The 12,083-nt window shown below is 42.1% G+C and overlaps 2 protein-coding genes across 10 annotated transcripts in view; one reads left to right on the top strand and one right to left on the bottom strand.

Annotated features, from left to right (window-relative positions):
• Positions 1–1,690: 1,690 nt before the first annotated feature.
• Positions 1,691–4,126, bottom strand: senp8 (SUMO peptidase family member, NEDD8 specific). 3 transcript variants are annotated; one of them, XM_005942492.2, is made up of 2 exons: positions 3,764–4,126; positions 1,691–2,920 (listed from the first exon to the last, which is right to left on the bottom strand). In XM_005942492.2, the coding sequence occupies exon 2, from the start codon at positions 2,891–2,893 to the stop codon at positions 2,228–2,230; it is 666 nt and encodes a 221-aa protein (XP_005942554.1). In that variant the 5' UTR covers positions 2,894–2,920; positions 3,764–4,126; the 3' UTR covers positions 1,691–2,227. The 3 variants fall into 3 exon arrangements, with proteins under 3 accessions (XP_005942554.1, XP_005942553.1, XP_014195634.1); XM_005942491.2 differs by lacking the exon at positions 3,764–4,126 and adding an exon at positions 3,465–3,755; XM_014340148.2 differs by lacking the exon at positions 3,764–4,126 and adding an exon at positions 3,069–3,446.
• Positions 4,127–4,214: 88 nt separating this feature from the next.
• myo9aa (myosin IXAa) overlaps positions 4,215–12,083 on the top strand; it is a 100,514-nt gene continuing 92,645 nt past the window's right edge. For 6 of the 7 annotated variants that reach the window (XM_005942498.3, XM_005942499.3, XM_005942500.3 and 3 more), the window contains exon 1: positions 4,216–4,578. The gene's annotated coding sequence lies outside the window, so the exon portion shown is untranslated. Of the gene's footprint in view, positions 4,579–12,083 lie in introns of all 7 variants that reach the window. The other variant, XM_005942494.2, reaches the window with a different exon arrangement.

The following is a 12,083-nucleotide window of genomic DNA, read 5'->3' as shown; positions in this document are numbered from 1 at the left end:
AGCAGGGCAGCCAGCCAGAGGAGTTGAATGCTCTTTGTTCTGCCACATGGTTACCGATGAGTATTCCTAACTATAATCTATGTGGCGGACTGATTTGGTGATGACTCTTCATTACAAAATTTCCGAGAGCCAACAGATGAAACTATGCTTACACGTCCAGCTTGTATTTAATCCTGACTTTACACAAGCTGTTTCTGTATAAAGGATCTAATACAAAACTGGACAATGATTTTTTAATTGATACACTCCCTCTTTCTAAAATCCAAATGACACGTTTGTGTGTCCCACCCCATCTCTAGGTATAGGCTGTGAAACTCTTTAATCCTGAATCTAAACTCGCTTTAGCTGTGTCAGTAGGGAGTATGTAAAACAGAACAATGCAGGGATCTTTTAATTGATCCACACTCCCTCCTTCTGAAATCTAAAAGAAATGGGTGCATGCCCTTCCTGTGCGCCTTCCTAATTTCAACTACAATACGAGCTGACAGCTTACAACAGTTACCCACCCATCCTGCATCGGGACGTCCATGGAAACATTGTGGGACATTTCTGATGTTTCTAAAAATTACAGCCATTTCATTTATTTTGAGCTAGTGAAGTGAAAAAGTCTTCACTATAGTTCTCATTTCCAGCTCCTTCTCTTCTCTATTTTTACTTGATTAGAGTAGCTGTGCATGATTCGCAGTTCAAACTGACCTGTCTTCATTTTCTATCAGACCCTGGTGCAGTTCCTCAAATTCCCTTGTCTGAAACAAGCTGTTTTGCGTGCTCTGCCTTTAAGCTAACATTCTTCTGATTGGTTGCCCCTTACAAACAGAAGGTTTAAAGAGCAGATGGCCGGGACTTATTTGCTGACAGCCAGAGCTGTTTGTCTGAGATGTCATCAGTAATATCTTGTCTCACTGACAACACAGGAAGCCAAAAATTGTTTTGTCGCATGCAAAGCAGTCTGAAGTCTGAGTGTTTGGCTCATTACACGTATACTGACGTCATGATTTGAAACTGAAGCTCGTGTTTACCATTGTAACAGTGTATGTATGATAGAAGATAAGGAAAAAACACATTAAAGCCACTTTTTTTTCCAATTAGAATACAGTCTTAATATTTTGCCACTTATTGTTTCTGCTTAGTTTTTCTTAAAGTCTGCTGGGCCTTTAACTGCTGAATGTAACAACCTGGATATTGTGCTTTGTTCCACTTTGAGTACTAAATTACTGCTGTTAGTGCACTTTAAGATACTGATTCATGTCATCATCCATTACCAAGGAACACTCAACTAATGAGCAAAATAGAAACATTTAAAACTTAAGGTATTCAAAAGCAGATAAACATTTGGGTGCCAGATTTTATGATACCCTGCATATAGTGCTTGCAACACTTCGGCAATCAATAACACAGAAGGTTAAAATAAAAATCTACAAATCACACATTTAAGATTCAGTAAATCTGCAAATGTCATTTCCTCAGTGATGTAACCGCCTGTAAACCAGCGTGCAGTTCACTTTTCTGACATAAAATGACTTCAATTTCAACAGAAAGAAAATTAAAAACAATAAATAATTGTACCACTGTGTCAACAAAAATGTGACAAGAGTCACATTTATTAGCTCGACAGACAGTGAGCTCGATACATTCCACCACCCAACTCTGCCCTTTGTTCCATAAACACTCACAGCACGTCGGCGCCCTCATACAGCAGGAATTCTTCAAATTATCTCAAAAACTAAAAGTACGCACGTTCAAGCTGACGAACACAATGACTGTGTGACAAAAGTAGGAGCCAGAGTTCATGTGCACATTCTTATTGTCAATTCAGTTCATTTAAAATGACCCTGAGCAATAATCTGTGTAAACATTTCTACATTCGCTCCAAACTCAGAAAATGGAGAAAAAAAAAAAAAAGTCTGTGCCTCCTCTTCCACGACGTCCTCGCTCAATATGTACACAGGAGAAAATCTGTTTTATAGGCATGCTGGTGTTCTTGTTTACATACTTTTTGTTTCTGTGCATATACACGACACCAATGGTTCTCTGAAGTCATTAAATATTTGAAGCATTGCTTTATGTTTTTAACTCTTTTTTGATAATGGAGTATGACGGAGACTGTAATAGAAATAGATTTCATATATATAGTTATATACTGTATTGAGGGAGTGCATTCAGATTCTCCAGCAGTAGATATGTGGGGTGACAGCTTTACTGCATACAGTGCGGGGCAATCGACGTGCTAAGGGAAAGACAGTGAGCAGCAGAGGTCATTCTGAGCTAAGCTCTGGATCAGTCTGCACCACTCGGCCCTCTTCTGGGTGATGTAGGCTGGGGTGATCATTTGCACAGGAAGGCGTGGCGAGCCCTCCACCCGGGCCTTCTCGCACAAGGCCTCGGCAATACAGATAACATACATGCCACAGTCATAGCTGTTCTGCTGGGATGGGCAGGGCTCCTCGACAAACAGCGCTTTCCTCCCTGCGCCCAGGAAAGGCTCCAACTTGCTGGCAATGCGCCGTGCGTGAAGTGAATTGCTGCCATTTTGAGAGTCATAATGGGCAAAGTGGTTGGAGTTGTGATGATAAAGCAAGAGGCTCCAGTGGGACCCTCCAGCGGTCTGGTTGGAGTTGTCATTCACTGCTAGGAAGACCCAGCGACGAGAAGCAAGATCCAGTGGCTCCAGAAACAATGCCAACTCATCAGGGCAGGAAGCACATTTGATGAACTGGGTGACCTCTGGGCTGATAAAGATAACGGCTTCCCCCAGGACTCTAAAGCGCTCGGCAGCAAAGTACTCAAAAGCAAAACCAATGACTTGGTCATTAAGCCAGTAAGGTCCTTCCAGTAGAGAGACATCAGAGCGCCGCAGCAGGCTGTCATGATAGCTGAGCACTACAGGATCCATCCTCCAGAGCAGTCAGAGCGTGTCAATCTGAAAATACACAGAAACGCTTTAATGCTTAGGGCTCAGCTAATTGATTCGTCAGAAATTTACTGCTCGTGTTTTCTTTAATATGAGAACTGCTTTTCTTTGTCTCGTACTGCTCTTTTCTGAAATAGGTTCAATCAGCACATACTACCTTAAGGACGCTGTGATCTCACAAGCAATATTATTTAGCAGCTGTTGATCATCTACTCAGCAGAGCAGTAATTTCACAGAATAGAAACAGGTTCAGGGAGGGGGACCAATCTGACGAATTTAAAGGCGTCATTTGGGTTTCTTAGAGAATGCAAAAGGCTTCATTCACTTCATTCTGATGCCAGTTGGCCAGTACAGCCTGACACTGGTTTCAAACATGAAGCTTTTTTTTTTTTTTACACAGATCTCATCCTGGACTAGTGATTCAAACGCAGTCACAGTCTGTGTTCATTTAAGCAACTCGCACAAACTGTTAAACTTCACTGAAGCCAAAGCAGGCTGCCTGTTTCTGGGATCCTTGTTGACTTTCTGTTCGCTACTTTGCTTTATTACTCACTCAGACACATTAACTGGAGCCGTTTTAGCGCACTGGCCGATCAGGTTATTTTCAGAGATGTTACAGTAGCGCTTTGCTGGGCCGGGAATCCACTGCGGAGCATCACATTACTGCAATGCGTTTACTTCAGCAGGCAGCTCTCCGCTCAATCGAGCCTGCGTTTTTAGCTTGAGCTCGCTAACCGACAGTTTTTAGCGTCACTCGTAGCCAAAAAACTGAGTTAAATAGCAGACTGAGCATGCGCCACATTAACCGTTGGCTGCCAAACTGAAATACACAGTGTCCGTTAAGTGTCCTACCTGTAAATGACACATTCAAATTAAAAGTACCACGAAAACACGAGCGGTGAAGCCCCTCATTGCAATGACTATCGTAAATCGCGGCGAGAAGACCGTAACATTTTGCGACAGTGGGGTGGAGATAAGCTTGCTTGTGATTGGCTCCTTGCATTGGGGTATGGGCACGTGAGCGTTACTAAAAAACTGACATTCTGTGTCGTTACATGCAAGCACAGGAGAAGTGTCTTTCTTTGTATTTTACAGCCAATAAGGCGAGATAAAACCACGTATTTTAAAATCAAGTGAATTTCCGTCATTTTAGTCTTTTTTTAAACTCTAACATGACCCCCAAAGGTTATAATCCATTATCGGAAACCGAGAGGTGCAGTGTGGTTACTGTTGCCCTGTGTGTTTCAGGGTACTTCCGGTTGCTTCGCCCCGCCCCTCCCCTCCGTGTTTTCTCCCCTCCCATCAGCGGCGTGAACGCGCAATGCTGAGCCGCACTGATTAGCAAGACGGAGAGGAGTTTTCAGCGACCGAGCAGCGAAGAACTGCCGTTTAATTGGATTCAAACTGCGAACATGCTCGGATAAAAAGAAAAAGAAAAAAATGCGTAGGTTTTCAACACGGAGTTGACTTTCGAGGACTTTGCTAAGAGGCAAGTGAGGCGAGTGAGAAGAAAGCAAATTAATTCAGTGGGAATGCAGGGAATTAAATAGAGACTGGGTGATTTTTTTTGCGTGGCTACAAGTGTGTGTAGCTCCACGGTCAAGCCTGACAAGAAACGGGAAAACTCGAGTGCCACTTTAAATTGACTTTACAGCTCACGTCTGGAGGTAAGAGTGATGTTTAGTGATAGTTATACACTGTGGTGCGTTGGGCTGCCCCGCTGTGGGACGATAGGCGTCTGGCTGGAAGCTGCTAGTGAACCTATGATTCAGTTGTAGTCCGTAAGAAACTTTATGACCTGCACTCATTTGCAGCATTGTTTTCAGTTGGCAGACTTAAGTTGTGTGTGTGTTTTGGGGTGCTCAGTCGGTGCTTTTATTCAGTGAGGAGTCTCTGTCAGAGCTGTGTGTGTGTGTGTGTGATGTGAGCCTGTAAAAAGTTCTGGCTGCTCCTCACTGAGATGTCATTTCACACTACAGAGGGTGCTTACTCCAGAGCTTCAGCTGGCTGAAGGACAGTTTATAAGAATAACAACCACATGTAACATGACAAACGCAGGCTGGATTTACTTTATTCTTTCATTTTATTTGTGATAGTGCACAATACAAATTACAAAGGGCTCATTTTTATCTTCAAACCATTGACAGGGGTCGTTTTTTTTTATCCATTACAGGCTCAAACAAGGTTTGCAAAAAACATAGGGGAACACCAATGCATGCAAAGATTGAGACTGCAAAAATAAGGATATACGTACATGAAACCGTACACAATATGTCACTGCAACATAAACCAGGTATTATGTTTTCACGGTCCTGCAGAAATGGGAGCTATTACTGCGGCAGGGTGGGGTAAGTGGTTACATGTATTATTTAGTGGAGGTCAGACAGAGCAGCTTATAATGCACTGAAGGCAATATGCACTGCAAAGCAGCTGTAATTGTACAGGGAGGTCTAATGGGGTGAAGAAGCTGCTGAATCATGGGCATTGTGTCTCTCTGTGTGTGTGCGTGTGTTTGTGGATGGAGAGCTGACTTAAGACAGATTTTACAACGGATCGCCTGGTTGTGTATCTTGAGTGCACCTGAGTGGGTTTGATCGATTTTATAGTATAGTTACTATAGTTTACCTTAAGAGACTATAGCCTAATTTTTTTAAAGTTATTGGTGAGTTGATCTGCTGTGCTTACCGATTACATTAAGTCATTTTTATACCGTTTTTATGAATGGACAAATGTCACCAGAAGATCATCCAATTTGTGCAAAAAGGATGCTCCTAACAGACTTTTATTTCTATGATCATTTTAAAATATACATTTTGGTGCTAGATGATTATTGTTAAAAAAAAAAGAAAAAGGAATGAAGGTAAATGACTTAAATTCATGTTGCTGTGGGTGAGGTGCCCCTGAGAGCCTGTCCTGCCCTCAGATCAGCACAGGTGATGAGGGTAAAGTGGGCCTGTCCTGCAGGAATGTGAGGTCTGAGAAGACACAGCTGCTGCAGCATGAGAGGAAGCCCGGGCTGAGACTCCAGCAACTGGTCCCTGTTGACATCTGACACCCCACAGACCCCGCTGTCTGCTATTTCTAAAGGACCGGCCTCAGTTTTGTATCACATCGGTGTGCAGTGAATGGTCTCGCAGACGCCACCTGAAAGATTGAAGCTGTGATTTAGCAGCTTAGGGCTCAGATTTGAGCACTTCAGATGAGCTAACCTCTGCTGTTGTTGGAGGCAGTCTGTGGTTTACTAGGAATACTTTAAAGAAATGTTTTTAAGTTTTTGATGGTTCGAGTTACGAAATCGCAAACCTTCATATGCAAGTAGTGTTGCTCCATGCTAAGTTTTAGCTGTTCTTTTGATCGCTACAGTCTGGGACTTAGTCAGTGCTGACTGTCATTCTCAATAAGAAGAGCTAGTGTGTGGCCTTCCTTTGGCCCTCCTCCTTGTGTCTAACTTGAACTCAGTGCCTTTGAAATTGAAACTTTGGAAAATGAAACTGAACAGTTTTAGCCTCTCTGAGGATTTTTCAGTTCACAGTAGTTGCACATCTCAAAAGTGATGGCAGAAGCTGCACAGGATGGGAAGTGACTGTTTTTTATGTATAATTTAAAGCTTTTTTTTGGCAAATTAAATAATTTTAAAAAATAATACAGTAGCTCATTATTTGGCTTTCAAGATGTCATTGGGGTCTGCGTAACACTAAGATCGAATCTTTACTTACCCTTGCCCTTTTTCGTTTGAAAGACCTCCTCGTAACACGTTTTATTTTTGCCATGCACAGATCTTAATAACCAGCAACAACAAAGTTGCTGCTGTTAAACACCCACAGACTGTAACTGTGATGTGCTTAAAACAATGAGTTACCACTAGCTCATAGATGCTGTTTCTGCTGTTTTGTTCTCTTGAGAGTAGAACTAACAACCCTTTTGTCTTGTGACTACTTCTTTGCTCATCCACCAGAGCTCCTGTGATCTCCCATGGGCACCGTTCCTCTAAACTCTAGCATAACCTCCCAGTTATCATCCCCTGAGGTGTTACCTGCTGGACTGAATTACCTGCTGCTATCAGTCACATGCTGCAGGCTTAAAACTTCGGCATGTCCTGAAAAGTGGCGTGGCTGCGTTTTGAGATTGTGTGGCGCAAGTGATTGGCATGCACATGAAGTCATTAAAGAGGAACCTGCTTGTGTTGCACTGAACAAAGCTCTCCTTTCTTTAGTACGCCATTATATGAGGGTGGCTTTGGCCTCACAGGCTCAGCTTCCCCACGTTTTGCATTTCCCCTCATTAATTCGCCGGCGCTAACAGTAGTTGGAGTGAGATGGAGAGAGAAGAAAGTGCATTGTGTTGCTCTTTGCAATTTTGTTTATGTGAAAAAAGCCTAACTTGTTCTTTAATTAATCCTTTACAATGGGGAAACGGAGTGAACAAACAGCACTGGGCTTGCTGGAAGCTCACTTTGTATCCTCTTAAATTAAATTAAATCCTCTGTGTCTTTGTTTTGGACAGAGAAGAAAGTGTTCAAAACCTTTGTGGTTTCTTTTTTTTAATTAAATGAATAGGTATGTGAATAGGGATTCTCACTTGCATCCTAATTTATTATTTGAATTTTTAAGGTTTAGATGGATTGTGGAAATTGTAATTAGAGCACAAAAACCAAAACACAGAGTTTAAGCCCCATAGAAACACTAATTTCAGAATTCTACTTTTGTCAAAGTACAGCAGTATATCTGCAAAACCTGTGCATGATGACAGAAGACTATAAGCAGGAAACTAAAGTTGTGGATTTGTGGGTGTGTGTTGTGACACAGCTGTGACAATAGCTCCTGGCCCCCTGCAGCCTCATGGTACGGACTGGACAGAGCCCATGGTTAATCCCCAGGCATGTGCTGTTGTGTAATGTTACACAATTCTGTCCACCTACAGAGTGGTCCTACCTCGAAACCACTTAAAACTTTGAACTGACTGAGTTTATCATTTTCTTAAAGCCTTGAATATTGTTATATCAGAAGGAGACAACATTACAATAGATTTGGATATTTAACCAGCGCCAAATATAATATTAAAACCTTTGAGAAATATGATTTATTTATTGCTGGTCTGCTGGACAGTCCAGAGGACAGGAAGAAATGAAGTTTAAAGTTCTGTCTTTGCACTACACTGCCGTTGTTATCTGTGAGAAATCCTGGCAGTTTACAGTAGTCTGTTCACTGTCAGAATGAGGCAGAAGGGGAGGAAGAGCGGAGATAGCCGTGGGTAACAGACAGCAAACAGGCTGCGATAAGGTGGATTTCGAATGCAGTCCGAGACATGCTCACTAATGGCTGGCATTCTTCTGCTGCCTAATCTTTACTGTAGTTATCAGTGCAGTAAATGAGAAGATGATGTAGGCTACTGTGAGATTATGCTTAAGTGTATCTGTTAGCTATGAAACTGCTCTTAAGTGTTGCCTCGTTTCACACTCACTGGCACACAGCGATGGTTGTAATTCTGAAATCTTTGATTATTTTTACATGACAGCTGTAACCAAAAACTCAGATTTATGAAAAAAAGGTGGTGGTGGTGGTGGGGGCACATGCACAGGTAAAAGATGTGCTTGTCATGCGTTGCTTTGTTGCTGCTAATGGACATCCTAGGTAACGGCTGTCTATTTACGACCCTGTCCTATGTCAATCAGCTGTATCATAAAAATAACTAGTTGTGCTTGAGTTGCTCCGTTTGAAGTTCAGAAACTTGAAACGCGTCCTCTTTCCGTCACCCATTGTTGCTTCAAATCATTGAACAGCTTTCTGTGGTCTCTGGTCACCACATATCTGCTAGTTACTTCCTGCGTGGACACCCCTTAAGAGCCTATAATAAATGGCGATGTATTTGATGGTAATACCTAGCCAAAGATGTTCCAGGCTCTGTCCCACGGACTAGCTGCAGGGGTCTGAACCTGATCTGACTGATGAAAATTACAGTATGGTACTCACCCGTGTCCCAGCTTGACACCTGCCCAGTTTGAAATGGCTCAGATTGAGTGGATGGAGTAAACAGACATACAATGATTCCTTTATTTGTTAGTGATTATAATCGGATCACTAGGCAGTTTTGGTGGCGTGGTTGTTAGCACTGTTGCTTCATAACAAGAATGTCCTGGGTTTGAAGGAAGGCTTTCTGTGTGGAGTTTGCATGTTCTCTCTGGGTACTCCAATTTCCTCCCACAGTTCAAAGACATGTAGGGTAGTGGGCTTAGGTGAATTGGTGATTCTAAATTAACTATAGGTTAATAGGTGTGGATGTGAATTCAAATGAATGTCTGACTCTGTTGGCACTGTGACAGGCTCGCGACCTGTCCACAGTGTACCTAGTCTCTTACCCTAGGCAGCAAGGATATGCTCCAGGCCCCTCTGTGACCCTGAATTGGGTAAGCAGTTTCATATGCTGTAAAATACAGTTCCAGTCAGTATAAACAAGTATAATAAACTGTATGGATAACAACTTGCTACATTCATGTATCTCTTGTTTACATAAGAAAGTTTTTGTATATTTTGAGTAAGTTTGAGGGGCTGTGTGTCTATAAGAAAATAAAAAGCAGAGTTTTGTGATGATTAAAGTACTCCTGTCCTGACATTTCAGTCTCAACAAGCAGAGTTTATGTAATCTTAGAGATCACGTATGATTAAAGAATGAGATACTTCTACTGAATCTCCTCGGTGTTCGGTTTAATGTTCCTGCTTGTTTATTTTGGCGCCCACCTGCATTCATGCTTATTAGCCACCGATGCGTTTCATCACACACATTCACTGCGCTGGCTTAGTGGTGTGGTCAGACGACTCCAGTTGGACGCCCTGGAGACGATTACAGGGTCCTTATTGTCTCCACAAAGCACAAGTCCTCCACTCTGCCTGAAAGAGCCCACTTATCAGTGAAGCTGTTTGAGTGGAGCAAATACCTTTGCTCTCCTGAGCAGGTGAGCTACGAAAGTACCCTCTAAATGCCTGCTGTCCTAGTTTTGGATGGAGAGTTCAGGTCAGAATGAGCTCACAAATTGTTTCATGTTTTTATTTTTGGTGGTAGTTTGGCTTTTGCAGACTTTCATCAGAAGAATCAAAGGGTAACAGCCTCTTTGTAGACTCATCCTTTTTATCACAGGGGATGAACTCTACAGAGAATATGAAGATCTATCCAAGTTTGTTTTCTCAGTAGACCAATATAAACAGAGAATATATTGCTTTTCACCGTAGGGGCTCGGTACTTGTCCCTTCTTGTCTACAAACTCATGTGTCTCGTGCTTTACTGTGCTCGTGCGCATTTACAAAAGTGCAGTAAATAAAACAAGACCATGCATGTTTATGCATATTTCAGATCTGTCAGGGGGTATTTGAAGAAATGAAAGAAAAAAAGGAAGCTGTTAAATAAATGTCCAGCATTCCCAAAAAGTAATTTTAATAGCGTGAACTCAGTTTTAGTAATGATTAACACTGGAAGGGTACTCTGCTTGGTTTCTCTTAACACTTTGTGTGTGCAGTTAACCCGGAGGTCGTAACACTATACGTAGCCTCTCTAGAGAGTATCACCGACATCTTCCGTCATCCCCTTGAAGCCTGCAACCAAACTTGCGTTATCATCACGCTGCAAGTTCTCGCTCTCTCTCTGGTGGCTGCAGCCCTGACTGCAGCGCTGGGCTCAGATTTCAAAAAAGCCTGTGGTCTGTTCAAGGCAGAAAGACAGGAGCCATCCCCCATCCTCAGAGAAGACAGTGAGAGCCTCTGTAACACCGCCCTGTAATTACAGGTCATGTTTTTTCCTAATACGCTAAACAGATGTGCTTAGAATGATGCTTAACATTCAGACCCAGAGTTGGACTTAATGACCTGTCATTACTATCAGCTGGTGAAGGCGTATACTGTTTCCATTGCATAAACGATTTTGGAAATTGCTTTTTCACTTTGTCCGTGACAAAATGTTTGTAACTTTAATGGATCTCAGGGTGGAAAAAAATCACAGAACTAAAAAACTCGTCTTCATTTAGACAAAGGTGCAACATGTACCATTAAACCCCTTCAAAAAAACTATTAAAGCCTGAAGGGTATGAAGACTGGCTTGTTTATTTAAGTTTTTGTAATTAGTTTGACATACTTGCTTGCATGTTTTTCCATGTGAGGTTTCAGATTGACCAGATCTGGTGCGTGGCTTTGCCGCATTTCCTTTGATTGCTGATGCCCACTTATGTATTTCATGATTCATTTTGATGTCTCTCAGTGAAATAGCTCTCAGTGTAGGTGTTGAATGGCCTTAAGGCTCCTGTCTTTATCATTACGCAACGCCTCACAAAGGAGTAGTTTGGCTCTAGACTTGATCTAATTGACCATGAAGATGACACATTCATTGGTATGACTTAATATCAAAAACTAAATATTTGTATCCTTTTGTTTGTATGCTCGACTGGATCACAGGTATCCAAAATAGGAAGCACCGTTGATTTGCGATGAGCTTGTGGGCATTTTGGCACCATGCTCTCTGAGCAGCTACAGTCATTATTGCTCATCTCCACTCAGCTGTGAAAGACGAGATGAGTCCTGTTGGCATCTCTTCCTCAGAGTGTGTGTTTATGTTTGCAGACAAGATCCCAGTGCCTGTGACACTGTTATCCATTGTATTTATATATACTGTGCCTATTTAGTACATGTTTTGTGCCTACCATCTGGTTGGCCTTTACAACAGAATCACGTGCTTTACATGGTTCGTCAGGAAACATGCTAGTGTCCCAGCACTGTCTTCCCTGAGGCCAGGGGCAGCTGAATGGGTCTGTTTGGACTTTCTGAGGGGGAAATGGAGTGTGGATAATCTGGGTCAGTGATGCCTCCTAGACCTACACCATCTTGCTGCTCTTCTGCTTCCTTCCTCTATATCCCGTCCTCTGTCTCTGCTGTTTGCCTCCAGCACATTTTGTCCAGTTTATTAGTTATTACTGAACTTTTTAAAGACCAGTAGATATGAGAAGATAACAGATTAGATTTGACTGGTGATTCTATTTAATAGAGATCAACATGTTATATTGTTACACCAAATATCAATATTTTATTAAATAATTAAAAATACTTGGGGATACTAAAAACAAGAGTGCTCATCTCATGCACCTCCTTCCTGAGATAATATCAGCTAAACAAACTTACAATTCAACACCCTAGGT

The sequence above is a fragment of the Haplochromis burtoni genome, unplaced genomic scaffold (genome assembly GCF_018398535.1).
Source record: "Haplochromis burtoni strain Fernald_Lab_line unplaced genomic scaffold, NCSU_Asbu1 Contig_343, whole genome shotgun sequence".
NCBI classification, from domain to species: Eukaryota; Metazoa; Chordata; class Actinopteri; order Cichliformes; family Cichlidae; genus Haplochromis; species Haplochromis burtoni.
Note: the sequence above shows the minus strand (reverse complement) of the source record. Positions and strands in the feature narration are given on the sequence as shown.

Coding starts and splice junctions, on each gene's coding strand:
- senp8 (XM_005942492.2), bottom strand. CDS start 2,893: ATGGATCCTGTAGTGCTCAGCTATCATGACAGCCTGCTGCGGCGCTCT.